Source organism: Juglans microcarpa x Juglans regia, chromosome 1D (assembly GCF_004785595.1).
Source record: "Juglans microcarpa x Juglans regia isolate MS1-56 chromosome 1D, Jm3101_v1.0, whole genome shotgun sequence".
Lineage (NCBI taxonomy): Eukaryota > Viridiplantae > Streptophyta > Magnoliopsida > Fagales > Juglandaceae > Juglans > Juglans microcarpa x Juglans regia.
In genome coordinates, this window is record NC_054594.1 from 444,899 (window position 1) to 472,733 (window position 27,835).

At 36.1% G+C, this 27,835-nt stretch overlaps 4 protein-coding genes and 1 non-coding gene across 7 annotated transcripts; 3 read left to right on the top strand and 2 right to left on the bottom strand.

Moving 5' to 3' along the window:
* Positions 1–631: 631 nt before the first annotated feature.
* On the top strand, positions 632–3,815 carry LOC121240416 (serine carboxypeptidase-like 7). The gene is made up of 14 exons (XM_041137865.1): positions 632–829; positions 1,016–1,161; positions 1,407–1,483; positions 1,575–1,697; positions 1,907–2,009; positions 2,098–2,135; positions 2,222–2,323; positions 2,448–2,534; positions 2,644–2,799; positions 2,900–2,971; positions 3,063–3,181; positions 3,295–3,408; positions 3,480–3,525; positions 3,630–3,815. Exons 1-14 carry the CDS (start codon positions 654–656, stop codon positions 3,711–3,713), a joined length of 1,443 nt encoding a protein of 480 aa, XP_040993799.1. The 5' UTR covers positions 632–653; the 3' UTR covers positions 3,714–3,815.
* A 251-nt stretch (positions 3,816–4,066) lies between these two features.
* Positions 4,067–5,488, top strand: LOC121240426. The gene is made up of 4 exons (XM_041137875.1): positions 4,067–4,396; positions 4,484–4,550; positions 4,640–4,909; positions 5,132–5,488. Exons 1-4 carry the CDS (start codon positions 4,310–4,312, stop codon positions 5,236–5,238), a joined length of 531 nt encoding a protein of 176 aa, XP_040993809.1. The 5' UTR covers positions 4,067–4,309; the 3' UTR covers positions 5,239–5,488.
* A 12,368-nt stretch (positions 5,489–17,856) lies between these two features.
* Positions 17,857–19,680, bottom strand: LOC121266582 (putative glycosyltransferase 7). The gene has a single exon (XM_041170455.1). It carries the CDS (start codon positions 19,386–19,388, stop codon positions 18,030–18,032), a length of 1,359 nt encoding a protein of 452 aa, XP_041026389.1. The 5' UTR covers positions 19,389–19,680; the 3' UTR covers positions 17,857–18,029.
* A 3,464-nt stretch (positions 19,681–23,144) lies between these two features.
* On the top strand, positions 23,145–23,218 carry TRNAT-AGU. Its single transcript has one exon. It is a non-coding gene; the product is annotated as a tRNA-Thr (tRNA).
* An 85-nt stretch (positions 23,219–23,303) lies between these two features.
* Positions 23,304–27,481, bottom strand: LOC121237120 (heptahelical transmembrane protein 4-like). Of its 3 annotated transcripts, none has more exons than XM_041133717.1 (5): positions 27,161–27,481; positions 26,579–26,850; positions 25,347–25,671; positions 23,499–24,181; positions 23,304–23,468 (listed from the first exon to the last, which is right to left on the bottom strand). In XM_041133717.1, exons 2-4 carry the CDS (start codon positions 26,836–26,838, stop codon positions 23,528–23,530), a joined length of 1,239 nt encoding a protein of 412 aa, XP_040989651.1. In that variant the 5' UTR covers positions 26,839–26,850; positions 27,161–27,481; the 3' UTR covers positions 23,304–23,468; positions 23,499–23,527. The 3 variants fall into 3 exon arrangements, with proteins under 3 accessions (XP_040989651.1, XP_040989643.1, XP_040989658.1); XM_041133709.1 differs by having other exon boundaries at positions 23,499–24,184; positions 27,161–27,465; XM_041133724.1 differs by lacking the exon at positions 27,161–27,481 and having other exon boundaries at positions 23,499–24,184; positions 25,347–25,616; positions 26,579–26,717.
* Between the last annotated feature and the right edge of the window lie 354 nt (positions 27,482–27,835).

Here is a 27,835-nt window from a genome sequence, read left to right on the forward strand (position 1 = left end):
ACTTGTGAAGGATAAAATATCTGGACTGTTGAAGGTTAGACCTAGCCCACCAAGCCACACTAAATAACAAAATAGAGAGGAATGGAATAGAAGACAAGAAGTGACCATAGGTGTAGGAAGTGTAAGAGGAGTGTGTTGGAAGGAAGTTGGAAAAGGAAGTGATGCTCAGACACGCCAAGGGTTAGACCTCACCTCTGCTGACAGACATGCAAAGGGACCGGTCACGTCATGACAGAGAAGCACGCACAATGGAATTTTTCCCACATCAACAACCCTTGTTAAATTTTGACAGTAAAAGATGGATAAAAATAGATAACATGACACAATTTTAATGGTCGAATCTTACAAAAAGAGGTAAAGTACCGTTGGCTTTTTCATTTTGTAGTTTGACAATGCAAAGTATGAATTATGATAATCTGGGGTATAAAATTTAAAATCCTAATAATTTGGAGGGCAACAAAATATATCTATCTATTTATTTATAAAGTAGCCCATGTGGTCGTTTATACATGTGCCACGACTCTAGCATGCAACAAAAATCAGCAAAAAAATGGACACGGTGAGCACTTGAACAGGCACAACCACAGGCAACTCTTGCAAGGGACTTAGTATATACTTTCATATTCCTCACAACAAAAGAAAGTTTGAGAGAAATGGCAGCATCAGATGGTGAGCACAATGTACCAAAATTCTATGCCAAATATGGTTTCAAGTGTGTGTGTTTCCCCTTGATCCTTCTACTTCTTTTCTCAAAGCCTGCGGTTTCTTTCTCAATTATCAAGTCTCTGCCTGGATTTTCTGGTTCTCTGCCCTTCAAACTTGAAACCGGGTAAGCCTGCCTGCCACCCACATCTGCTGCTACTGCTGCTGCTACTACTACTACTACTAGTGCTTTCATTTTGTCATTTTATGATACTTTTGAAAGATTCATTAAAAGAAAAGAAAAAGAACACAATATTTAGAGGAACACATACTCGTCCATCTATAATCCACCGTACTAAATGTATGCAAGCAGATACATTGGCGTGGATGAGAAGGACGAAGTGCAATTCTTCTACTACTTTATCGAATCTGAAGGAAATCCCAGACACGATCCCCTTGTGCTCTGGCTCACTGGTGGCCCAGGATGCTCTGCTCTCTCTGGACTTGCCTTTCAGATAGGTTGTTCTTCCATTGTTTATGCCTTGTTATCATTTTTGAATTGAAAGTTGAACTTTCTGTCCCCCACCACCTGAATAAATCGATGTAGTAATTATATCGCATCACCAGTTATTCCTCGACATTGCCATTTCTCATAAAATGCAGCTCCAGTACTGGTTCCTTGACACTGCCATGTCTCTATCCTAAATGAATATAGGTAATCATGGTTTTGCTTTTTTTACTTCGTCTTGGATTTTTCTCTAAAGGTCCTTTACAGTTCAGCATGGTCGAGTACAATGGAAGCCTACCTTCTCTAACATTGAATCCATATTCATGGACTAAGGTAAATGCAATTTATTGGCTTTGATTGTGCTTTCAGGTTACTCTTCATCTGTTTTTCTAAAATGTATTGGATAATTGTGAAATGTATCTAGGTTGCTAGCATAATATTTTTAGACTCACCGGCTGGCACTGGATTCTCATATTCAAGGACCTCGCGAGGGTCTAGGACAGCAGATACGAAATTTGCTTATCAGGGTTATGATTTTGTTAGAAAGGTGCAACATCATCTTCATACACATTCCAGTTAATGCATTACTGAAAGTTCATCAATTTGCTTTTTCTATACGATTATGGCTGGCCCTCCAATGAGGATGCAGTTAGAATTCAATGAATTGACAACTTCTGAAATACAACATCTGTTTTGAAACAACTTTGTTGTTCATAAATTCTGATTTCTGCCTATAATTTCGGCCTTGTTATATAGTGGTTGCTCAGTCATCCCAATTTCATTGCTAATCCCCTATATATCGCCGGTGACTCATATTCCGGCAAGATCGTTCCAATCATTGTTCAAAAAATGTCAGATGGTAATGACAAAACATCTCCTTTCCTTTTTTAAAGTTTCCCACATCTTCTCTTTTTCTACGAAAAAACAGTTTAATCATGCTGCTGCAGGTATTGAAGCTGGGGACTCGCCACTTCTCAATCTCAAAGTATGTGAGAAAATACGATTCCTGAATTAGTTTGCTAGATTCTTGCTATAATCCACGACCAAGTAACGATATAAAAACAACTACAGGGTTATTTGATTGGTAATCCGGGAACAGATCCAAAATTTGATGACAATTCAAAAGTACCATTTGCTCATCGCATGGCAATCATTCCAGATGAGCTTTACAAGGTGTTATTTCGAGTAGATTTCCCAATCAACGCAAATATTCATTGCCGACAACAATTTTTGTTTTCCTTATCCATCAGTAGCCTTTCAGTTTAAAAAAGTAGAAGCCACTTTTCATTATTCTCAGAAGGCTAAAAGGAGCTGCAAAGGTGAGTACAGAGTAATAGACTCAAGAAACATACAGTGCGCAAATGATCTTCGAGCTATCGCAAAGGTTGGTAGGCCACCCCTTGTCATTTCCATTTTGACAAATTCCATTCTCTTTATTTCCACTATTTTGTATGCATAATTGATTTGGTTTACATACCATCTTGCTTATGTAGTGCACTGAAAGGATAAACAGACCTCACATCTTGGAGCCCAAGTGTTATACTGACTTTCGCCCTTTAAATAAGATGGATGAAAATCGAAGATATCTTATGGAAAGATATGGAGAATCCTATATGTCACTTCCTAAATATCCCAGATTTGGGTGTAGAGTAAACCCTCACCTCTCTCTCTCTCTCTCTCTCTCACGGGCACACACACGATTGTAACTATCATTTCTCTACGATAACATTAATCACCGATATATTACAGAACTACAATAAATTTCTCTGCCACATATGGGCAAATGACATCAGGGTGCAGAAAGCACTTCATATCAGAAAGGTAAGAATATATTGATGCAAGGTGTTGTTATAAATTGCATATTGATGAGGATATAAGCTGGCTTAATGCTGCTTTTGATGGTGAAAATCAGGGAACAGTAAAGGTATGGATAAGATGTAAAATAGACTTACCTTACAAGAAAGATGTTGAGAGTGCTGTAAGCTTTCATTATTATCTCAACATCAAGGGGTATCGAGCTCTAATATATAGGTTTGATCACATATTTTCTCTGCCCTCTACTCATTCCATTTGCAAGCAACAAGTAATTTAGATGTTAATAGAGAACAAGTTGGGTTAGCATACAAATGTATGATATCCTGCAGTGGGGATCATGACTTTGAAATTCCATACTTGGGGACGCAACTGTGGATCAAATCTCTAAATTTGTCCGTTGTTGACGAGTGGCGGCCATGGCTGGTGGATCTTCAAGTTGCCGGGTAGGCGTAGATTATATATATAGATGTGCTTTAACAATGCAGGGTTCTATAACAAGTTGTGATTGATGCAGATTCACAAGGGGATATTCAAACGACCTCACATTTGCAACTGTAAAGGCAAGAACCATGTTGTACTTGTAGAGTGAATGCTTTTTTATTTATTTATTTTTTGAGCGAGTGGAAGGAAGTAAATGGAATTATAAGGAGTAAGGATTATGCAGGGAGGGGGTCACACAGCTCCGGAGTACATGCCTAAGGAATGCTATGCCATGTTCAGAAGGTGGATTTTTCACGAACCACTGTAATCAATCACTCTGTTTTGCCAACATTTTCCGATAGCAGAAAATGCTGTACTAGTTTCTAGTAAATGACGCACTTGGCCTTGATGTGCTTGTTTAACTTTTTAACTATGTCTTTTATTGTTTTTTCTCTTATAATATATAGAGACAATTTAATATATATATATATATATAAACTTTTTTAATATTTAAGAAAAATTTACAAGATAGATGAATTGATGATTAAATGAAGAGAACTCTTATAAATATAAAAAGATTATATAAAAATAAATTTATAAACTGGCGTGGCTTCACATTAAAAGTAATTTTAAAATCTGATGTGCTGCATAAACTCATATTAATTTGTAAATTTATTTTTATGTAATTTTTTTATGATTAAAATATTTATTCTTCTTAAATGAATAGTTCATTACGCAACTAAACGCATAGGAATAATAATAAAAATAAATGAGAGAGAAATCAAAAGATTTTTAGACATTTGCAGCAATGCAACGCATACGATTAATAATAAAAGACCGATAAAATGATATGATATAACATATAACAGCATATAAATGAAATTCATCAGCCTCGTTTGAGCTTTTTCCATAAAGCCTAAAGGAATGCGCCGGGAAGTAAAACGACGCCGCTTCAATGAAGCCGTCGTCAACATGCTTTTCCCGCAGCCACTGTCGCCTCCACAACTACAAGTATCACTACTCTCTCTCTCTCTCTCATTGTTATTTTGCCATGTCTTTGTCCACAGTAAGCATTCTAATTATACGAAACTTGAACAGCCAAACGAGGAGGAAAAAGAACCGGTGAACGTACTCCGGGAAGACTTTGATGCGGATCTTATTCCAGGTTTCGGATCTGATTCCAGGTTTCTGTATCTGATTTATTTTTATTCAATTTTATTCATAATTGGTGATTCACTGTTGAATAAAAATCAGACGATTTCGAAGAAACCGGATACTCTACAAGCGATGATAATGGTGATGGTGAACCAGTGCGGCCTCAGCAGCTGACGAGGGCTCAGAGAAAGAGGCTTCGCAAGAAGAAGCTTAAGGAGGATGCCTGCCGCCGCGGAAAAATTATTGGGCCGTTGTTACCTTCGACGAGCGATGATGTCGGTGGAGACGGCGATGTCGCAGAAAAAGAACCTCCAGCCGTTCGACGTAGTGCCGCTGAGAAGAAACTCGACGCTACAACTAATAAGTCAGGTGAAGAAGATCCCCACACGTATGCACACACAACTCACCCACACATGGGACACCCGACAGTCGATTCCAGTCCTCATTCGCTTCATTAGTAACAAACAGACCCATTAGTCTATTCCAAATTTCCAATGTATGTTTTAAATAAGCATGGTATGGCCAGATCATAATGGATCGTTTGATAGCACTGAGTAGAGAAACCTTGTTTTGTTATATGTATTTGTGCAGGAGAGAAGGCTGCTGGTGTTAACCAGAAGAAACTGAAGCAAAGAAGGATGGCCAAAAGACTGGCAAAGGAAGGACAGAAGTCATCATCTAGTGTGGAGAATTGCTGATAAAAAATGATAATCCTTGTGCTAAAAGGATGGGATTTCCGATTTCCACCTGAAATCGCTTTGCTGTGATGAAATTTGCATCGAGTCAAGTCATAGAGCAGAAGGAAAGGAGTTGCGTGAGACACTGCCAAATTAAGAATATTTCTTTAAAACGTAATTCGTGTAACATTCCTCTAAAAAACAAAAAAGTTAATGCAAGACTATAATTCGCCGTAACATTCTATAAAATGCAGAATTTCATTCCGTGTAATTGAGCGAAGCGGAGCCGAGCCAGTCTTTCTGCTCAAAATAATCGAACTCGACTCCGATCTCAACATTTTATTTATTCTTTGTTTGAGTTCGAGTCCATAAGCTAAATTCTCAACTCGAGTTCAACCTCAGCTCTAATTGTTTATTTTTTTATTTTTTAAATAAGATATAATAATTAATAAATTAAATAGATAAAAAAAATTTAATATTAATTTATACAACTAACAAGTAAAACCTCTATTGAATTATAAGATTTTAAAAATTTATAAATAATTAATATCTAACTAGTTGATATTTATCTATAATAATAATATATTATATGTCTATATAAATTATTAATACATACATATAATATGATAGCATATATATATTACATATATGGTTTTCACATATTATTATATGAAATTATTAAATCTTATCGACTAATTATTATACAAATTATAAAATATAGTTATGAAGTATATTCAATATATAGACATAAATAATTAGGTTATTTATTATATATTTAATTATAAAAGTGTTATACTTATATTATTAACTAATACATACATACATATATATACATATGTATATATTTATCAATATATAAATGAGTTTTAATCGAGTTGAGTTAACGAGTCGACTCGAGCATAAACAAGTGGGCCTTAACGAGTCTTAGCTTAGTCGAGTCGAGTTTTTTCGGATATGTGTTATTTACTAATCGAGCGGGTATCTGCTTTTATGGGCGAGCTTTTTTTTTTTTTTTACGAATCAAGTTTAATTCGAGTTTAATTGGGTGAATACCGAGCAAACTATCGAACAGACTGGTTCATTTACAGCTCTAATCAATACAATGTTTTTCCTTCAATACATTATTGACAATAGAATAAGGACCTTTCTTCGATCCAAATGTTTTTCATCCTCCAATGTTAGCCTCCATCTTCCCTCACTGATGAGTTATTTTGTTTCCATCCCTATGAATAAATTGAATTTTCCATGAAGACCAGCTATGAATGAACCTCTTGATATCCACTATCATTTAGCCATAGTTAGTCTAGTTTTCTTCCCCTTTGTTCATGTCCCTTATTAAGGATTGTGCATCACCTTCAAAAATAGCATTGGAGAATCCTATATCCCTGGAAGTTTCACAAAGCAATATATTCAGCAATATTTGAATGGTAAATATATTTCTGGAAGCACAAAGAGACAATAGAATATCATCTTTTTAATCTCTAATAATAACTCCAATGCCCATCCTTCTTTTTTCCTTATCCAGAGCTATATCCCATTTTACTTTCACAAAATTTTCCTCAGGCTTCTACCATCTTACCATACTTTTATATCCCTTGTCTATTGTTCAGATTTATTTAGGTTATGTGTTTCTTGATATTCTTCCAATCCATTCCTTGTTGCCTGCACCACCTCTTGAGGACTATCGAATTTATTTTAAAAAAATAAATGCTAATCCATAGTCTTCTCATTGTCACTACTACCCATTCAATCTCTATTTGATGCAATCTATCAGTCATCCTCTCCCACAGCTTTAGAAAATCAACTTCCCATGTAGACCATTTGTTAATAAGACTATTATTTACATTTTACATCTCAAACATCATTTGCAGTGGGGTAGCCCCATAACACATGCATCACAATTTCATCTTCTCTTTGAAAGACTTGCCATGTAGGATTATCTATCACCCTCATCTGAAATAATTTTTTTCTATTGGGTGATAAATTGTTTCTTGCTTTTCATAGAAAGTTCTTAACCACTGCAGTGACTCTCAATTCCTACATCTTCTTCCAGCCTTTATCCTCGTTTTTGTAATTAGAAGTTTCACATTTCAAAGCACTTTTCCTCAATTATTCCACATGAAATGCACTTTTAACTGGAAATAAGCCATTCTTTGAGTAACCCCAAATCTTCTTGTCTTCAGCCCCTGTTTTGCTTATAGGAATGCTTAGGTTAGGTTTAGATATTGAGCTAAGATGGGATCAGTTGAGATAAAAGTTGAAAGTTGAGATCTCCATTCCAATTGTATTTCTCTTTGAAGATCCTTGCTATCAAATATGTTAGATTTCATAACAGTCTCCGACATTATTTAGCCAATATGGACTTATTAAAACACTCCATATCACTAAATCTCAATCCCCCTTTACTTTTTATCTCCCCCGTCTTACTCCATCTTCTCCATTGTATTTTATTTTTCATTTTCATTTATTTTTCATTTTCATTTGTCCCCACTAGTTGAGATCTCCCTACATAATCTTCTTGGAAGTTTAAATACACTCATCATGTAACTCCCCATACCTATACGGTTAGGGAGTTACTTCTCGTCACTTAAAATCACATCTCATAATACATGTATAAACTCCAAAGTCTCAATGACATATAAAACGCATTGGTTCGAACCAAATATAAACAATCCTCTACAAGGACATCAATGATTTACTCCAACATAATTAACTAGGAACCCCATAGAGTCTTGATAACATCATCAATATCCCAAAATAACACTAAAAGAAAATGACTAGTTTCTTAAATAAAATCATCTTATAAACTATTGTAACCTTGGGCAATTATTCCACTACGCTCAATTAATCTCGCACATACTTCTTATTCTTGATCATCAGCTGAAAGACCCAAATCATCTGAAATATAGTGGAGATAATTGGATCAGTTATCAACAACTCAATAGGTAGTGAACATATACTAGTATGTAAATATGAGTCAGTTATAGAATGCAAAACAAAACAAGTTAACAAAATACCATAGTGACAGTTCAGAAATATTAATATTCAAATTTCCTTAGGCATAGCATAACTAAGTAGCATAACTAAGTAGCGTAATATCATAACAAATTCAATGTTTAACCCCGTGGTAGGGTTGTACAAACATTGGCAACTAATTGAGCTGAAACAGAATGTGAAATATTTTCTTTATTATTCTCGGAACCCAAAGTGTGCATATAGGAAAGACCACACATAAAACTACTGTTTCTAAAGTGGGTGCACCAAGAACAGAGATGTTGGTACCAACACAAATAGAGGAAAATGTTTTACACTCATGGTAAGGTCGGGACGGAAGCAAAAACAGAATATCATGTCAGAGGTTTTTAGATGCAATATGTCATATCATAACAGAGTATTGAATATACACAAATCATATTCATGTCATCATATATAAAAATTCATCATGTATAAAAATTTTTGGTTTTCATATTCTTTTTTTTATACAATTGAGAAATAAAATGCCAAACATTGCTTATGTCTACACCAATCATGACAAAATTATTATTTTTTCTTTCCTTATTCAGATACAGTGAATTATGCAAAAAAAAAAAAAAAATAGTGACAGGGGTTGTTTCCAAAGTTTTATATCAAAATATGCAAATTTTCATAAAATTAACCTCAATTCATTTTTTAGGGAAAGTCTAGCATAGGAGCATCGCTTACTTGAGCTTTTCAATTTCTATGAATTTCCTCACAATAGTGCCAGCAATTTTTTATCATTACCTGAACATATTAATACAAACTATAAATTAATAGAATTAAACTAGTACATATAAAATAAGATGACACAACTAAATAACTCCACGACGATAATCACATAACTCCAATTCTTCTAACCCAATTACTACTCAACTCCAATCCCAAAATTTGCTTCTTGAATCCTCAACCTTGCCCATTTGAGGCATTCATACTAAATTTCTCCTTTGAGCTCAACAAACTCATGACAGATATCCAACCATAACTCATCCTCCCTACCCGAAATACACTCAACACCACCTCTAAAAAGACAGATCACAACCACTCATACAACACATAGACCATTTTGGACCTTATCAAACAACTACTAAAATCTCCAATGCTTGTTCAACCAAAAGATCAACTTAACAATGGACCAACTACACAAATCTACAACTGCCACTGCACATTCAATCACCTGAAATCCCTCCCAACAGTGTCATTTCAACATGCTCAAATATTTTTTGCCAAATATTGACAATCCAAACAATTCATTTTCCCTCTTCTTGGTATAAACTTAAAACCGACCTCCTTACCACCAACCAACCGACATGACCAACCAACCTAGCAGCACATTCAATTCACACACTCCAAAAACCTTCTAATTAATCAATAACCCCAAACTAACCACAAATGAAAGTATATGTACACAGGAAAAGCGGATACCTCACTAAGTTTGAAGCAATGTTCGACTGAATTCGGTGATGGAACTACGCTAGATGGAACATTGTCTTGCGGTTGGGCTTGGCTTGACAAAGTTATGGTATCAGCAGAGACGATAACAAACAGTTAAAGAGATAGACATACAAACATACAGAGCCACGAAAAGGTGGATTGGGACTTACTGACACTGGGGTATGCAGTGTCGGTAAGTCCTAGGTGTTGCACATCGAGTATGTAGGGATGGCTTTTATTACTGCTTTAACGACCATCTCTTTTTTGGCTTGAGACAAAAACTGATTATGCCACCAGTTCAATGTTTTCTCAACCCTTTTCTTTATGCATCTAAAAGTGTTGTAGTTCGACTTCCCACTATAACTGGCAATCCTAAATATCTCTCATAACTGCCTTCCACAATTGATCCAACTGTTCAGGCAATATGTTTTTTATCAGATGTCCTAGAGTTTGTATTCAAGAACAAATATATTTTTTTTTTATTAATCAATTAACCTGAGGCCTTTCCATAAATTTCCATCATCTGTTAAACTTTGTTCTATTATGATAATTTTGACCTACAGAAAATGAGACAATCATCTGCAAACAACAGATGATTAATTTTTGTCCCACATATTGTTACTGTTATCCCTCTAACCTTCCTTCTGCTGAGTTTATAAGAGAGGTTTGGCCTTCTGCACAAGATTCAAGAGGTTAAAGTTTTAAACTGGAACTATAATTATTATATATATCATATATGAAGTTAACCATAAAAAAAGGGGAGGTTGTTTTGTGATAATCAATAAGAGATACCCGCACCAAGAAAATCGATGAAGGGGATTTCATTGATGGATTCATCTCCTTGCTCTTCCTTTTGCAGTTGCCCTTAACTTTGCTAATGTGTGTACTGACATATCGCAAAAACTCAATAACTTTGAGAATATTGGTCTGAAATTTTTAAGTACTCAGAAATGGCTGGAATTCAAAGAATCTGCTGCTCTCAGACCCAATTCTTGAGCTAAACTCCCCTTCACATTTTTTCCTCCACTCATTAAAATTACTAGAGGTTTGTATGTGCCCTGGACTGATAGCTTAGTGGTATCTAGCTATTAGATATGTATTTTTATATACAGGACATGACAGAACCTATCTAATGATATAGACACAGATCATGACTCGGAGCTCACTTACTCACTGTAGGGCTATGATTTTCATAGATGCATCCAAATGATGACAATAAAACTTTTCCTTCAAATTCATATGTATCACTCAAGATTTCCTAGAATCTCATCCACTCATGTAGGAAAGTAACATCTCCCATTCCTCTCTCTCTCTCTCTCTCTCTCTCTCTCTCTCTCTCTCCCACATGGGAAATAGGCCTCTACTTTAGGTTTAGCTAAAGAAAAATTGATCCACAAATGATTTAGATAAACATCAATTAGGAGGAAGCATTCATTTAAGACAAAGATGAATTGATTATTAAATGCACCTCATGAGAATCAAATTTAGTAAGCTGATATGGGTTTAACTTGATTAATGAAAGATGTCATTATACTTATAATGATCTATTACTTGGTTGGATTTAGGGTTCCGGCTCGGAGCACCCATTTAATTATATAGGAGCATTTGTCTGCCATTTTTTTTTTTTTTTTTTTTTACATTTTCATGTATTGTGAAAGTATTGGTTTGTATATGCAAAACATGGATGATTGATATGGGGACTGGTGGTAAAATTCTTGGTCTTGCAAGTTTTGCTCATGGATATCGTATCCCTTTAAAAAATGTCCAACATATTTGCCATTTCTTGTTGGCTAAAGTGTGCAATCCTACTTAGCTTTCTTAATACATTAATTTATTTTCAAGTTTTCTCTATGTTTAATTTTATGATGTTGATATATAAACGTAGCTTTAGTTTTTTAATCTAAATATATTGGTGTACATGTAACATAATTTATCTCAAATTACAGTTGAACCCTATGAAACCTAGTGTTGTTATGCCTTCATTTCGATCTGAATCAATGCCCAATGTGATTCATTTGGATAATTTGGATAAGACTCTACCTCCAAGTTTGGATAGTTCTCTCCTAACAACTAGTCTTCAAGTTCTCCCTCCTATTACAAGAGGACGGGGCAGATCAAATGTATGACAATACTTTACAAGAATTGAGAATGTCAAGGATCCCAATGAGCCCGAAGCCTCATGCGATTATTGTGGTAAGGTTTTGTTATGTTATCCTAAAAAAAAGGTACTTCATCCTTGAAGTACCATAATCACACATGTAAAGCCTTTAATGCTATTAGAGTTGGAAAGGTAACCCCAATAAAAAAGACCGGAACTAGGAAGACGGGTGTGGATAATACAACTAGCAATCCTAGTGTTGGACTTGCCAAGTAAAATGAACAAAAAGTACCGCCAACAGTAGCTAGAATGATAATCGTGGATGACCTACTGTTTAGATTTATAGAAAAACAAGATTTTAAAGACTTTATGGCTATAGTTGAGCCTAAATTTCCAATCCCCTCTCACATTACTGTTATGCGAGATTGTATGAAGATATATGTGTTAGAAAAAGAAAAGTTGAAAAATATGTTCATGGCATCCGATTATAAGATTTGCATCACTACTGACATGTAGACATTAATTCAAAATCTTAACTACATGTGCATAACAACCCATTTTATTGATGATGATTAGATCTTGCATGAGAGAATTATAGATTTTAACAAAGTTCCTGATCACAAAGGGATAACAATAGGAAGAGATTGAGTCATCCGTACTTGGATAGAGCATAAAGAAGATATTTACAATCACAGTCGACAATGCATCCTCTAATACTACGGCCATCGATTATTTGAGGAAAACTACCAAACTTAGGGACTGTATGGTATTAGACAATGACCTTATGCATATTAGATGTTGTGCACATATTTTGAATCTCATTGTCTAAGATGGATTGAAAGAAATTGATAAATCAATTGTGAAAATTCAAAATGCAGTGAAATATGTGAAGTCTTCCCTTGCAAAACTTAATAAGTTCAAGTCATGCGTAGAGAAACAAAATATTTTGAGTGGTGGGTTTCTTTGCCTTGATGTTCCAACTAGATGGAACTCAACATATCTAATGTTGAGTGCAGCACTCAAATATTATGCAGCTTTTGAGGTGCTGCAAGATGAAGACAATGAGTTTGGCCCATATTTACATGAGATTGGACAAGGAATACCAACTTTACATGATTGGAAAACCATCAAGATTTTTGTACAATTTTTTAAGCTTTTTTATGGTATGACATTGCGGGTTTCAAGCTCAGTTTATGTAACTTCAAATTTGTTCATTAAAGAAATATTTACAATCTATAACCATTTGGAGAAAATTTCTATGAATGAGAGTGATATGCTGAAAGCCATGTCGGAGAGGATGTTGCTGAAATATGATAAGTATTGGGGGATTTTGAGAAATTGAACAAAATGTTGTTTATTGCATCTATGCTTGATCCGCACTCAAAGTTGGAAGTTTTGGAGTTTTGGTTTACAAATATTATTGGCCATGAGCGAGTGTCTAAACTTGTTACAAGGTTAACGTGGATGATTGAGCGGATGTATAAGCAATATTCAAAATTCAATATAGGTTCAAATAGGGGCCAGTCAAATGTTGGTGAGACCCAAAGCAACACTTCTTATGATGATGAGGATGATCTATTCAATATGTATTATCAATACCAAGCATCAAAAGGTGTGGTAGAGCCTAAATCAAAATTGGATAAGTATTTCATGGAAAGTGTTGAAGGATTGACACCCGACTTTGATATTCTAATATAGTGAAAGGTGAACTCAAGTAGATATCCGATTCTTACCAATATGGCTCAAGATGTGTTAGCTTTCTTATATCTATTGTTGTTTCTGAGTCGGCATTTAACGTTGGAGGTCGTGTTTTAGATTTATTTCGTAACTAATTGGCCCCGACAACAATTGAATCTCTTTTTTGCACACAAAACTAGTTGATGGAACCCTCCAGTAATTATGACTCACAAGATGCAATGGAAGATGCTGAAAGTTACAACTTAGAAACCGGTAAGATTCATATTTAAAAATTATTTTCATATAGTCTTTTCAATTAATTATATGTTTAACATAATTTTTTTTTTCATGTAGAGGTAACTTTGAAAAATATTTTGAATGAAGTCAATTAAAGATTACTTGAAGTACTTTTGGACCAAAACTAGCTAATCCAGCTTGATAAAACTATAGTTTCCATTACTTGTATTCACTGTTTGGTTGGAAGTTGGAACTGGGTATTATTTTAAGAATCAAAGTCGCAGTGGTATTATTGGAGGTTCATCCATTTTCTTTTTTTCCCAATAGTAATGTTGCCAAAATGGGGCTACGCTCATATACCCATTCTGAATGGGCCATTCATATTGCAAAGGGAGAAAGTTATGTTCATTGTTCATATCTTCTAAGGAATCTTTGCAACTAACATTCTCCTTACGAATGATCGGAAAATAAAGCTTCCATATTATTGTAACTGTGTGAGCAATGTAAATTTAATGTGTTGAAGAATTATATTGTGTCTATGCTGATCTCACCGTTTCATTTCCCATTAGAACGGTTGATGTAACCTGGATATTGCTCTTTATGATGTAAGCAGGATATTATTCTTTTTGGTATAACCAGGAAGTTGCCTTTGGTTGGATTATTCTTTTTTATGTAAATAGTTGTTAATTGCAAAGCAGTGTCAAATGCATGATCTTTGTTTTTCTTACCAAGTTTTTTTATTAGTATTTGGCTATGTTTTACTGTGAAGGATTAAATATGTAGGGACACAACATGCACTCTTGAAAAGTCAGATGGGCAAAGTTCACAAAAGGATACCAATAAGCATGCAGTCTTGAAGTGGTGCTACTTATCACTTCCACCACTCACTAACTATTCTCAAAAGTCGTGTAATTGACAAGAAAATTAGAGTCTAACAACAAGAAGAAATATAGAGCCATCCGTTGAAAATATGATGAACCGTATGACATTCGTTATAATGTAAACTCCAATTACATTGAAATTCATAAACAAACAAATTCTGCAAATTAGTGCACGATCACAACCTCCTACACAAAATCATAAAACAACATTAGAACAGACCATTTCAAATTTTTTTTATAGAATGATAATCAAAATTTTTTAGATTATTACAAAAAAAATCAAAACAAAACCAAAAAAGGGGTCGAGTCAGAATACCAGTTTCTTCTGACAAACTTTTCGGGACGGCTAATCAGTTAATCGGCCGAACGGCCAAATGGAATTTTACTGACTCGGGTCGAGTCAAAAGAGTGGTTTTCAAGTTAGTCGGATGAACAATCCTAGTTCTAATGGGGCTCAAATTGTATCATTGTCTAGTCCTTCTAGAGTATAGGTTATGTGTCTTAGGTCTTTCATTGGGGCGTTATAGACTTTCTACGGTTGCAATGTCTATTTTGGTTGTTGTACTTCCAGATTTCCAATACCACCACATTCATGCCCATTGTAATCCTTTTATTTTTCGATGTATAGAATTTTTGAATTTCATTCTTCTATGGTTTCACATTCCTTGTTCAAATGTCTCTTTGTTATATAGTTTGGCAATGAATTGTCTACAGTTTGTTTATAACATCTATTCACATATTGTACTTTTTGTTTGGTTACATTGTTTAGTAATTATAGGTTTGTTGAAGGGGTTTTTTTCCCCCAATTGATCAGGCTAAGTTTTTGCTTGTAGGCTATAGGTCAATTTACATTTACCTGTTTCTATCCCTAATTGTCTCCATCAATTTTAGAACACGGTAATTTCTGGCTCTCTTCATTGGTGATACTGGTGAAATTCGAGCAGAAGTGAGAGAAAAAATTGACATAAAGGTAGCAAAGTGGAGGGAGGAAGGGAAGGTAGAGATCATACTCGGTGTTCTCTTCATTGATGAGGTGCACATGCTCGATTTCCTAAATCGTGCTTTGGAGAATGAAATGGCTCTAATGTTGTCTGTTGCTACCAACATAGGGATTACAACAATCAAAGGTACAAATTGCAAGTCCGCCTACGTATCATCACAACTCAAACTTACATAGAGGATGAAATCCAAAAGATTTAAGACATCAGGTGCTAAGAGGAAGACGTGGAAATGTCTGAAGAGGCAAAGTGCTTTTTGACAAAGATGGGGGTAGAAACAACATTATTGAGATATGCCATTCATCTCATCATAGCTACAACATTGGCTTCCCAGAAGCGAAAAGGAAAGAATGTGGAGATGAAAAACATTAATTGAAATTATCATCTGTTTTTGGATGTAAAGAGATCAACACAGTACTTGATAGAGTTTCAAAACCAATACATCAATAGAACTGGGGATGGGGGTGGTGATGAAGATGATGCAAATACAATGGTCACTAAAGTTATCTTGATCACTTGAAATTTGAAGGGTTTCTCATCCACCTAGTTTGGATTAACAGTAGTTTGGTAGTTTTCAATTTGCAGGGTGAATAGGTTAATCTTTTGCATGCTGTATCTACAACATCTTTATAGGACCGACTATGGTTGAATGCAGGATTGGCCATTGAGTGGCTTCTATCGGCCACCCAATGGTGACCCGAAAAGTGCCACTTTGAGGAGGTTGTTGTTTTTCATTAAAATCTCTTTTTTATTTTAAAAAAAAATCATATATCTGAGTAGATATCAGTAGGTCGACCCACATGTAAAATATTTGCATTTGGATCTATACTCAAATATCTCTGAATATCTTGACCTAGATGAACAGTAATATAGTATACAATTATGTAATAATATTATTTTGATTTTGACTTTTACTTTTGATTTGATGTGTTTAAATATAATAAAAAATATTATTATATTTAAAGTTGTCTATGAATTAGTTGTTAGCTTATCACTACTCCAAAAAAAAAAAAACCATATTTGCTTGAAGAAGCTTGTTCAGGTATGCATAAATGAAACATTCGCCGAGTAAGGAAAGAAAGAAAAAGATAAGATAAATAGCTTTGTTTGAAAAGTAAATTTATCTCAACTCATTATTACAATTTTTTCAAATTTTAACATAAAATATAATAAACAATTCAAATTTTTTAAATTCTAAAATAATAATAATAATAATAATATTAAAAAATAATATTCTAACAATATATTATCATTTCAACTCAACTCAACTCAACTCACTTTAACATTCAAACGCAGCTAAATAGCTTGGATCAAACTTGTGTAGTAGATATCAGATGTGCTTCATACTGCTCGTGATCCCAAGAGGAATAAGAGGGTCTTTTAAACCACGTACGTAAAATATGAGATATTTTTATCATTTAACTAATTATTCAGCTAGCTAGCTAAAGGATACTATCAACTAATTTTAATTTTCTTAAACTAAAGAGATTCTTCATGTCCCGCAGCACCCGTCATGAACTTCAAGCTAAAAGCCTTCAATACTACATGACTGCACACTTTTCAACAAAGACTCATGATCGTACGTAGCAATAAAAGCCATAATTTTATATATATATATATATATATATATATATGGTGTAAATAAGTAATTAATATGGGCAGGTGCTATTTAATGTATTTTGGAATTAACTGCAGCAGACATTAATATTAGACATGTGAAAATAAATTCCAATAATGAACATTAATGTTAGCTAGCTAGGTAGTGCATCAATCAATCTCGCAGCCACTGCCGCCCGCCCACTTCTAATTTCTACGTACAAACACAAACTTCATGCCTTAATTAGACCAATGACCATTAATATGATCATATAGCACGCTATATATGTTGAATTTTCCTCCTTCAGATAAGAAATATTACTAGTCAAAGAGCTGCCTGGAACATTGGCTTGTCTGCTTTCATACCCGAAAACAACAGACGTTGCACCACGACGCTTCCGTGCTTGCTAGCAAGAGCTCATAATTCTCCTTCAATCATGCACTGATTTAAGGTTAAACTTACACTATTTACCATAGAAATTTAAAATATGAAATAATAATTACATGTTACGTCTATTCCCTAATTTTAAAATATATATTTACCTTCTTTGAAAGATAGAAGTTGATTTAATTTCTTATAATTGGTAACATGATATATTTAAAGTACTACTAGTGAATCATTTACTACTCTCATACATTATGTGCGGCAAATTGGAAAAATGCATAAATTAAGAAAATACTCTTAAGATAGATAGATAGATAATATGAAAGAGCTATCTAGCAACATATATATATATATATATATATATATATAATATATCTTCCTATTTTGTAGCAGAAAGTAAATATCTCCATTGGATAATTAATCTACGTTCATCATCAAGTCTCCTAATCCCATCCCCAACACATTCTAATAAAAACTTGGTCGGTTTGATTTCAATCAGCCGCTGGATAATCAAAGGGCAACGGCGAGAGGGAGGAATCCAGTCTATCCCGGTGCATGAAACCAAATTTACGAAGCACCTGATTGTCGGCGAAATTCAAAGCCCTGCGCATCCCATCCCAGCATGACCCGCCAGCGTACATCTGATTGTGGTCCCCGCTGCATGGCTGACATCCCGTGAAGTGCGTTATGAACGGCCTTCTCCAGCTCCCTCTCCCGTTCCCCGCTTCTTTCAGATAACACCGCGCCCTATACGCACCGTATTGCTCGCTCTCTACCTCTGCGTGTCTCCTCCTCAATGTATCCTCCTCTCTCTCCATCTCCCTGTACCTCCCCGTTATGTTATCCATCGTCCCTATTATCTCGTGCCAGTATCCCTCGAAATAGTATTCTCCCTCCAAATATACCTTCTCCCCCCATTTCTCTTTCTCTTTGTACAGCAGGTAAATCAGGCCCGTCTGATCGTCCGACTCTGGAAACAGCTTGTCCTTGAACGTCGATCTCAGTATTTGGCCCCACTTCTTGTATTCCGATGTCTGCGGACCCATGCTCGCCCACACCTCCATGAGGTCCATCGACCACTGACAGTTCCTGATCAGGAACACACCGGCGTTCAGCCCCGTCCAGCTCTTGTCGTCGTAAATCAAGTGGGCCCAGCCGTGCACGACGAGGTTGTGATCCTTGTACCGTTCCAATGGCAGCTTGAACTCCATGTCCGTGAACAATGCGTCCGAGTCCACCCACCAGATCCACTCCGCCTCCGGATGGGCCACCATGGCGGCCCGAACCACCGGCAGCTTGGCCCAATACGAGCCCATCTTCGGGTGCAGCAACGCATTGTTGTAGAAGACATCGCACCCGTGGATCCGGCAGTAGTCCACCTTGTTCTTGAAGAACCTCAGCAGCAGATGATCTCCGATAGGGTTCTTGCACGGCGACGGCTGCGATCCACTCACCAAGAGAACGCGGTCCCGTGCTCCGGCGGCAAACGACGGGTGCTGCTTAAGCCACTCTTTTCGCTTCTCGTCCCAGTTCTCCAACGGTTTCCCAATCGAATAACTCAGCTCCGGTTCGTCGTAGAAGGTCGTCTCGACCGAGTCCTCCCCGCAATTCAGCCAGTCTGCGCCACTCGCGGACTTGGATTGAGAGTCGCCTAAGGGCCCAAGGTTAGGAGAAGGGTCGGTGGTAGGAGTGAGGAAGGACCAGAGGCTCCAAACCAGCAAAAGAGCGAAGAATGCTCCGCCGATAAAGAGGAGACTATCGCTGAGACAGAAAGAGGATTTGTTGCGTGGGACGGAGGGTTTAGCCATGGGAGAGGTGGTGTGAAGGCGTGGGTGGTCAGGCGACACCATCAAAAGGATTGAGCTTTGAAAGGAGGTTTAAATTTTGGGTTTGTGCTGTCACTCTCTGCATCTGACACGATCGTCGTGGCTGTGATTTTTTTTTTTTTTTCTTTTTTTGCGTCAATCTGTTGTCGTTTGGCTTGAATTTAGGGGAGAGAGAGGGTTCAACGCTTGGTTTTATTTTTACTACGGGCAAGGTGAGTGAAGGAACGAGTAATAAGCTTCCACAAATGGCGTCCCGAGATTGAGGTGTGAGAGAGAGTGACAGCAGAATGTGTGGTGTAAGGTTACGGTTTAAGGAGTGTGTCGGTTTGGTAGAGCCGGATTTGCTAGAATGCGCGACCGTTTGGACGGGATAAGGCGTGAAGTACGGTAACGGAGGGCCCCAACCGTTTAACAATTAAAAAAACACGTAAATATGTTTATAGCGTTGACAGGTGGAAACTTACCGACACTTTGCTTTCTATTCCTCGGGTCACCCTGTCTTGTCAGTGCTGCAAGTAACGGGCTTCACGTGAATGCTGTGCATTCTAAAGAACAGGGCATTAAAAAAAAAAAAAAAAAAAAAGAAAAGGAACGGAAAAGAAGATTATTGTTGGATTATTAATGGAGTGTAGTGTTCGAATAAATTAAAAATAAAAAAGGGTGCAATATCTAACTGGGTAACAATTTTTTTGTCTTTAATTATTGGTTTCCACGGCCAGCGGTGGACTTGAAAATGGATCTTGTATCAATAATGTATGGACACTGTATGGACACGTGGTGGATGTGGGTCAACTGGGATGTTTGTCACAGTTTATTTATTTAAATAATAATGCAATGAAAATGACATATTTACTGTACATTTAATACATCCTATTTTTATAATGGAACAAAGAATGATGAAATAGAGATACATAATTTCTTTATAATTAGTCAATTATTTTTTACCGAAATTGGGTTTTGAGTTTTATATCATTTTATTTGTTTAAAATAAAATTGTAAAATGGATTATTAACAAAATTGTGTTTGTAATATTACTCGTGCAAAAAAAAAAAAAAAAAAAAAAAAAGTCTTTGTCCATCCCCATGAATGAAGCACAATCCCCGTCACATTTATATGCATATATATAAACATGCGTGTGAGCAAGCACTTTAATACATAGATGCAACTATTTTCTATAATATATATATATATATATATATATTTATGGCATATCGAAAAAGTAAAAGTGAGAGCTTTACCAAAATATTGTCACTCAAGTCACTAACAATTATCGAGTTGAGTGCCTTCTTTCTGTGAAAGTCCTTGATGCCTTCACCCGAACCAGTGTCATTGGAAGTCAGAAACCCATTATTTCCTACTATTGAACAAGTTGATCTATGTTATAAACTTCTTTATTTAGTGTTTCTGCCTAAAGATGATGTAACAAAAGGCGCACATGGTGGGCAGCCAGCAGCATAACCTATAAATTAACTTTTTAAGCCACTTTATTTATGCATTATGGTTGGACATTTAAGCCAGTCGGAGGGGCTGCCTCCTTAGTGTCATGTGTGGATTCTTTGCACTACGAGAAATTAAAATCCTTCTCTATGTAAATGTGTCTCTCTAATCCTGACATTTTTACGTTATGAAAAATGTGAGTATTATTCTGATTTTATTAAGTATCACACTCCATCATCTATAAGATGATTTCAGATGAACAATAATGATGAGAAATTCTGTAAAACAACCACACTTGATCTGAATTTGTTGCTCGAGATGAACTAATATTCTGATCTAGTTTTTTTTTTTTTTTATCAGATGATGATTTTTGAAATTAAAAGAGATAAATAGTACTAGGATAATAAAAACTATTATATAATCTATTTTAATATTTTTATTTTTTCTAAGAAATAATATTTAAAAAAAAGCTTTTAAACATCTTCGTCAATTTATACAAGATGCCAAGATCCATCGGTTGTAGCTGAAAGTAGTCGAATAGAAACAGTGTGGTCAAAAAATATTTATCACAACCAATGCCAATTAATTATATGGCTAGAAATGTAACATTGACAATAATAATAATAAAGAATTAGACAGTTTATTATCATGGTTTGAATATTGGGAATATTTTACTATTATTTATTATTTTATTATTATTATTTATTTATTTTTTACTATTATTTTATATTTTATCATTATTTTTTAATTAATTTATTTTATTATTTATAGAATATATGAAAATATCTCACTATTTAAACACTAACCAAGAAGAATGAATAAAAGATTTGGTATTATCTGCTGCTTAAATTACGAAGAGCAATAAAACTGATTGGCACTGCCACTACTCTTTGTATATCCGTATTTATGGATATCTTCTGTAATTATTAATTTCCCAAAGTTTTTGTGTGCAATTTAAAATTTAAAAATAGTTTAGGCTTGGATTATCCAGTGATTTGAAGACTGACGAGAGAGGTGGACTTATCAAATGGCATTTTTCTTTTCCTTTTTTGGGTGGGTCCGTGAGATTTTAGGGTGCTTGAAAAAAGCAACGAAGTTGAGTTGGGTCAAAAAGTAGGCAAATTTGTGTTAGACGAGGAGGGAGTGAGGAGGCAAGCACCTCACCACCCAGCGGCAGCAACAAAATGATGCCTCCATCACACAAAAAGTGTGTTTAAAAGTGGAAATCATCCTCAAATCATGCATTATTTTAAGCATCCGATTCCAAAGATACTAAAATACGTACTCGTACGCAATAACCCAAAAAAAAGAAAGAAAGTGGACAACCTGTTATTTGGGATCTGGGTTGAAGCTTGTGGGGGAGTTGGCTTGTTGGCTTGAGGGATCGAGGAGTATTGCTTCAGGAAGTAACGGTATTAACGGCTAGTCAATACGGTGCATTGAGTATTAATAAAATGGTGCGCACCGGGGATGTTGGGTTTTAATAAAACGGTTCGTTTTAAGTTGTTACAGGTTATAAAGAATCGAGTTGCGCATCATCGTTTTGTTTCTCGATTGAATTAGGAAGTTTCTCGAGTTGTTAGTTAAGTCTATTAGTTTTTCTATAAAAGGGGGAATGATGTAAAGGAAAGCATTCTTGATCATTTGGTTAAACTACCATTGTAAGGAGTTTAGGGATTGCTTGAAAATCTCTCCATTAGTCTAGTAATATTGTGATTCATTCTTGTATCGTACTTCATTGATCATCTGCTCTAGTATTTAAATCTTTCATTGTTGTGCTCTCTGAGAACCAGTTCTGTAGACCTAGTGCATAAGTGAAGAACGTACGTAACACAACCCCCCAATACCCATCTAAATTTTATTGAATGCACATTAAACCACTTGGCCTAAAAAACTATACAAACACCTAACTCGCATGAAATTCTTTCACCGCTATATTTAATTTTTTATAAATAGTAGGACGGATGATCAAACGGTTGAAATTTCAAGGATTCTTCTGCACTTGGTTCCAACACGTGTCCGCAACGTATATGGGAGGAGGGGGATAGCCATAGATAGAATGGCGTATAAACTCAAGTTAATGGTCTCATGAATCCATGATACACTAATTCCGCTCTAATTAAGGTATCCCTATCTCATGGGCTGACAGAATAAAGTTTATAGAGGTGATTCCAGGATTTGGAAAGAGTTCATTATAGGGAGTCACCTAAGATTTCCATTTGACTCTATCTCTCCCTCCCCTTCCCCCGAACCATGTATGGTTGAGAAAGAGACAACAAAGGCTGGCCTTTACAGTTTCTTTTATTTTGCGATATTACAAATACTGAACCGTTCTATCAGAAAGCTTTCATAGCTCAGTTGGTTAGAGCACCCGTTTAGTAAGCGGGAGGTCTTGAGTTCGACTCTCAATGAAAGCACACCTGTCAATAGTTTTGATGAATTCGGAAACATTGTCAAACCAACAAATACATTGCCAACCAAACAAAATCCCACTGACAACAAGAGCAGGGAATCATTGTTCATGAGTCATTGGCAAAAACCATATTTTCGGATGACAAATTTATAATAGTTTTACATGATGATGAACATCCCTCAATTCCATTTTTATTCTGCTAAAAGTCACCTATCATGTGCACATTTACAAAGTAATAATCTGCTTCACCTATCCATGATGCAAACAACAGACACGACCCTCACCAACACGCCAATCTTCAAGTGCTTTCCTATTAACAACCTTGAAGATCGCGCCACCTGAGATAAACCAACCCTGCACGGTAATGAGTGTATGCTCCGGCAACCACTAGTACATGAAATAGTTGGTGGCTGTGCCCTGCAATGTCAAATTTCCCAGGCATCCATCGTTCAGGAATCCTTGTGGCATAAACAAGCGCTCCAAGCCCATAGAAAGCCCCCATCAGCAACTCGTATCCAAATGTGTGGAGAGCTTCGGGTTGGCCCCAAAACCAGATGAGCTTGTGCATGATTGGTGCTATCCCACTGAAGCCCATGGCACAGAATAGACATGCACGGACGGTACGGAACTGTGGGGTTTGAAAAACTGGAAGGAGAGAAAACAAAACTGTAGTAATTCCCAAGACAGTTATAAACCCAATGTAGAGGTTACAGAAGAAAGGGTTGCACATGAAGGAGTAGTAGACAGGAGGGTAGAAGGAGGTAGATATTAGGGCAGTAATTCCAGCATAATCAAGCCTGAGCATGATGTATGATAGGCGTTCAGAGGTGCAAGAGATGAGGTGGCAGGTGCTGCTCGCTAGCAAGCAAAACATTGCCCCACCCAAAAATGCAAAAAATGGCCACCGCGTAATTGGTCTCACCATCAAGGGTGCTAGAATGTTTGCCAATTCTTCCTTCACGCTACGCTGCTTTAATCAAAAAGAAGGATAGATTTTTTATGAGTAAAAACAAAGGATACATTAGTTAGTTACGTGTAGCTTTCGAAAGCAAGTCCATCAATGATATAAAATAAGATAATGAAAGACAAAAGCCAATCGATGATAATGAAAACAAATAACAGTATATGATTCAGAATGACTCATTTTACATGTGATATTAACCGCACAAAAAATCCATGTTGACAGGTATAATCTCCGTCTCTGTAATATACTCTAACCAAGAACCTGCTGTCCAACACATTTGCGTGAACTAGTGACAGTGATAATTAGTGTATCAGGCCATTTAAAAAAAAAGGGGGGGAAAAAGTCTCAATAGCCGAATAAAACAAAGCTGATTTAATGAAGACTTACAAACAGTTAGTGACAGCATTGTGAAAGAATCAACCACTTAAAGATATGAACTACCAGCATCAAATAGGTTCTATTGTAAATGTGAAGGTACGGAGCATAATTCTTTGTTCCATGATAGAATTACCCATAATAGAATCATGAGCATTTTTTTTGGGTAAAAGTAGAAATCATGAAAACCTATTATATGCATGATGGGCTCTCAAACTTCAGAGAATTAAGGTGTGAGTAGGTAACTGTGTTTATCAAAGACAAAATATACCATAACTGTTTTTTTCCTTACAAAAGGCTTGGATGTAATTTAAACTGAAGCACATTATGCCTTTGCTGGCATTGACAAACCTGCCTTCAAGTTCAAGCTACGGTTTGGTGAATATAGCTCCAGATAAAGAAATCAGGCCAAATGTTTTACACGACCTTTTTTTAGTACTGTCTTTGGTTGGGAAGCTTCAAACTATAAAGTTCATATATTAATCCTCTTTACTTTTTTTTTTTCTTCCTATCAAAATCATGAGCATCACGAAACCTTTGAAAGGAAAGTCTCTGAAATACGGCCAAACCACATCCATCCACACAACAATAACTACAAGTTCAAGGAATTCTGCAGTGGCAATACTGCTGTAAAGCCATGAAGGCAGATTCTACTAAAAAAAGCTCTGAGAAAGAAGCTGCCACAAAGCCAGATTTTAGTAAAAGAACTTAATGAAAAACATATGTAATTATCTACATTGATTAAACCAATCATGCAAGTGACTGTGTTTGAGTGTTTAGGGAAAAACATTACCAAAACACAAACATCAGTATAGTTGCCACTGGAAAATCGCTCAGGCAAACAATTATATAGGAGCTCCCTAATATGCCAACTCGAGAGTGATGGAAGATAATCCATTGAAGGTAATGTAGTCTTTAACTCCTCCCTAAGCCTGTGCAGATCAGGCATGTTGGGCAAGGAGGGGAGGCATGTCATGAGTTCTGCATGCACTTTGTGAAGGTCGGCCTTTTTCAGCACATCAGGAAAATGCTGTAGAGTGTGAAGATCCACAACCTTTGGAACCTTCATTGCAGTGTAAATGGTCAGGGAAAGGAAGAGGAAGAACCCGATCAAATGCCTGTACAAAATGCATGAGTTTAATGAAAAGAAACTTGGAGGGGGAGGGGATCCTTGTATCTTTCTGAACCGCAAATCAAGCAACAATCATGTATCAACGTACACAAGTGAACATTGGTAAATTAGTAAATGTGTTATAGAAAGATTAGAAAGCAAAGCATTATACAGCCTAAACAAATTTAGTACCACAGTCAACCCACTGCATCTGTCCAATTGCTAAGCATTTTTAAATTTAACACCATGTTTTTTCTTGGTAAATGCGGTATGTACTCATGCACCAAAGGGGATACCCTAACAAAATCATACAGTCAGTCACAATTAGCACTTCTGTTATTTTATAGATAAATACAACTCACCAACCCACAAGATTGATCCCAAGACCTCCTCTAAGCTTGTTTATGGGGTGAGGAAATGCAACTTAGTCCCATTCATAGCCTTTCAGCTTTTCATATTCTCTCTTCTATCGTCTTATATGTCATTTTGATAACTTCTATAACCATCAACTTACCTACTAACCAAAAATATCAATAAACCCATATTAGGCAAGAATGTTTTGGGTTCTACAAATAACCTTGGATCTGGTTGACTGTCTTGACTAAATCACATTCAACTACAACTGAAGTAAAACATCTTATCTGTTCTAAGATTGTCATTGATACCTTAAGTCTTTATAACTTTCGGAACAATGTCTGTCAGTAAGCATATTTATTCCATTTGTTTTCCTTTCAATGTTTTCCTTTAAAGAAATTGATGGTCTTCTTCCCAGCAACTCTCATTTCCAAACAAAAGATTATGCACACAACTAAAATACTTCTTTCCCCACATGTCCAACTAAAATGCTTTTATTAAAATTAAAATATGATGAATCCCATGAAACTCTTTTCAAGATGAGGAAACGGTGAACTTACGTCCAAACATTCAGTGTCTCGTTGTGAATGGAAAAGATGCTAAGCAGGGCCTGCTTCAATGGCCACTCGGACCGGTAATGGCCAACAACGAAATCATTGTCCCTCAAATAACCAGGCAAAGAGTGGTACTCAACTAGCTGGTACTTCACCTTCTGCCACAATCTCTTCTCTTTCCCTTCATTTGAAGAACGTGTCTGATGATTCTCCAATGCTTCAGAAGATAAATTCATATTCTCACCGCTTTGATGAGCGTCGTCCATCCTTTGATTAACCTAGCAGAAAAAACTAAATTAAACAACCCAAGAACGGAACAATGCTCTGTTTGGTCGCCGAGAAAATGGTGGGAAATAAAAGGAGATAAAGAAAACCCAATATTCTAATTTTCATCACGTAAAGCTCCAGCTCAGCATGTTACAGCAGACCCGGTTGGCATTAATTACAAGTTTTCGTTCTTTTCAAATAAAAGCAACGGAAAATTAAACCGGTAAAAAGATTTCGATTTGGTCTATTTTTTAACTAGACAAACAATGGAATCATGGATATGCAAAGAAAGAAAATCGGAGAAAAACAACCAGAGGGCACCTGAAATTGGAGAACCAGCAGCTGAGAATGAAAGAAGCCCCAGAAGACGATTCTTCGGGTGCTCCTTTATATAACAAATACAATAAGAATTCCAGGCGGAGATTCAGGTACAGATGATCATTGAAATCAGAATTGGAAAGCAAATGGTGACAAAGTGCGCGGCTTGGTCGATAATTCTTGGCGGTTGGAAATACCCACGGGAGTTATGAACAGAAGAGATTCTTCAATCAGATGCGGAGATGCCAAGGCATGATTCTTCGAGTGTCGACACATATTTATACGAGTAATGGCCGCACAACACATTTCCCACCGGTAAAATAAGGATATTTTTATAAAGTGATCTTAATTTTATAAGATATTTTATTAAAAATTCACATCTTTTTAAAATATTATTATATAAAATATTATGAAAAATGACGTGTTTATCATTTTTCTATTTGTATACACGTGCGGTGACGTTTTCCTACAAGAATTCGGAGTTTTCGGACCATTACATTTGTGGACCCCATCTACTGTGTTACTTTGGTACTGTTCTTGTCCATCAATTTTGGAAGCTAATTGTGGAGTCGGTTACTGATTAGGAGCGTTGGATCAAATATCCAACGGCTGGAGTTTATGTAACGTGCGTTAAGATCAGTCGTTAAGAGATTAAAGAAGATTTGATCGGATCGATAC

What these genes read in the sequence shown, in the direction of transcription:
- LOC121266582 (XM_041170455.1), bottom strand. Translation starts at nt 19,388, where the DNA reads ATGGTGTCGCCTGACCACCCACGCCTTCACACCACCTCTCCCATGGCT.
- LOC121240416 (XM_041137865.1), top strand. Translation starts at nt 654, where the DNA reads ATGGCAGCATCAGATGGTGAGCACAATGTACCAAAATTCTATGCCAAA. An exon ending in CCCTTCAAACTTGAAACCGG is followed by an intron (nt 830 to 1,015) that starts GTAAGCCTGCCT and finishes GTATGCAAGCAG; the next exon opens with ATACATTGGCGTGGATGAGA. An exon ending in TTCCAGATGAGCTTTACAAG is followed by an intron (nt 2,324 to 2,447) that starts GTGTTATTTCGA and finishes CATTATTCTCAG; the next exon opens with AAGGCTAAAAGGAGCTGCAA.
- LOC121240426 (XM_041137875.1), top strand. Translation starts at nt 4,310, where the DNA reads ATGCGCCGGGAAGTAAAACGACGCCGCTTCAATGAAGCCGTCGTCAAC. An exon ending in TGTCGCCTCCACAACTACAA is followed by an intron (nt 4,397 to 4,483) that starts GTATCACTACTC and finishes AAACTTGAACAG; the next exon opens with CCAAACGAGGAGGAAAAAGA. An exon ending in TGATGCGGATCTTATTCCAG is followed by an intron (nt 4,551 to 4,639) that starts GTTTCGGATCTG and finishes AATAAAAATCAG; the next exon opens with ACGATTTCGAAGAAACCGGA.
- LOC121237120 (XM_041133709.1), bottom strand. Translation starts at nt 26,838, where the DNA reads ATGGACGACGCTCATCAAAGCGGTGAGAATATGAATTTATCTTCTGAA. An exon ending in GAGACACTGAATGTTTGGAC is followed by an intron (nt 25,672 to 26,578) that starts GTAAGTTCACCG and finishes CATTTTGTACAG; the next exon opens with GCATTTGATCGGGTTCTTCC. An exon ending in ATACTGATGTTTGTGTTTTG is followed by an intron (nt 24,185 to 25,346) that starts GTAATGTTTTTC and finishes TTTTGATTAAAG; the next exon opens with CAGCGTAGCGTGAAGGAAGA.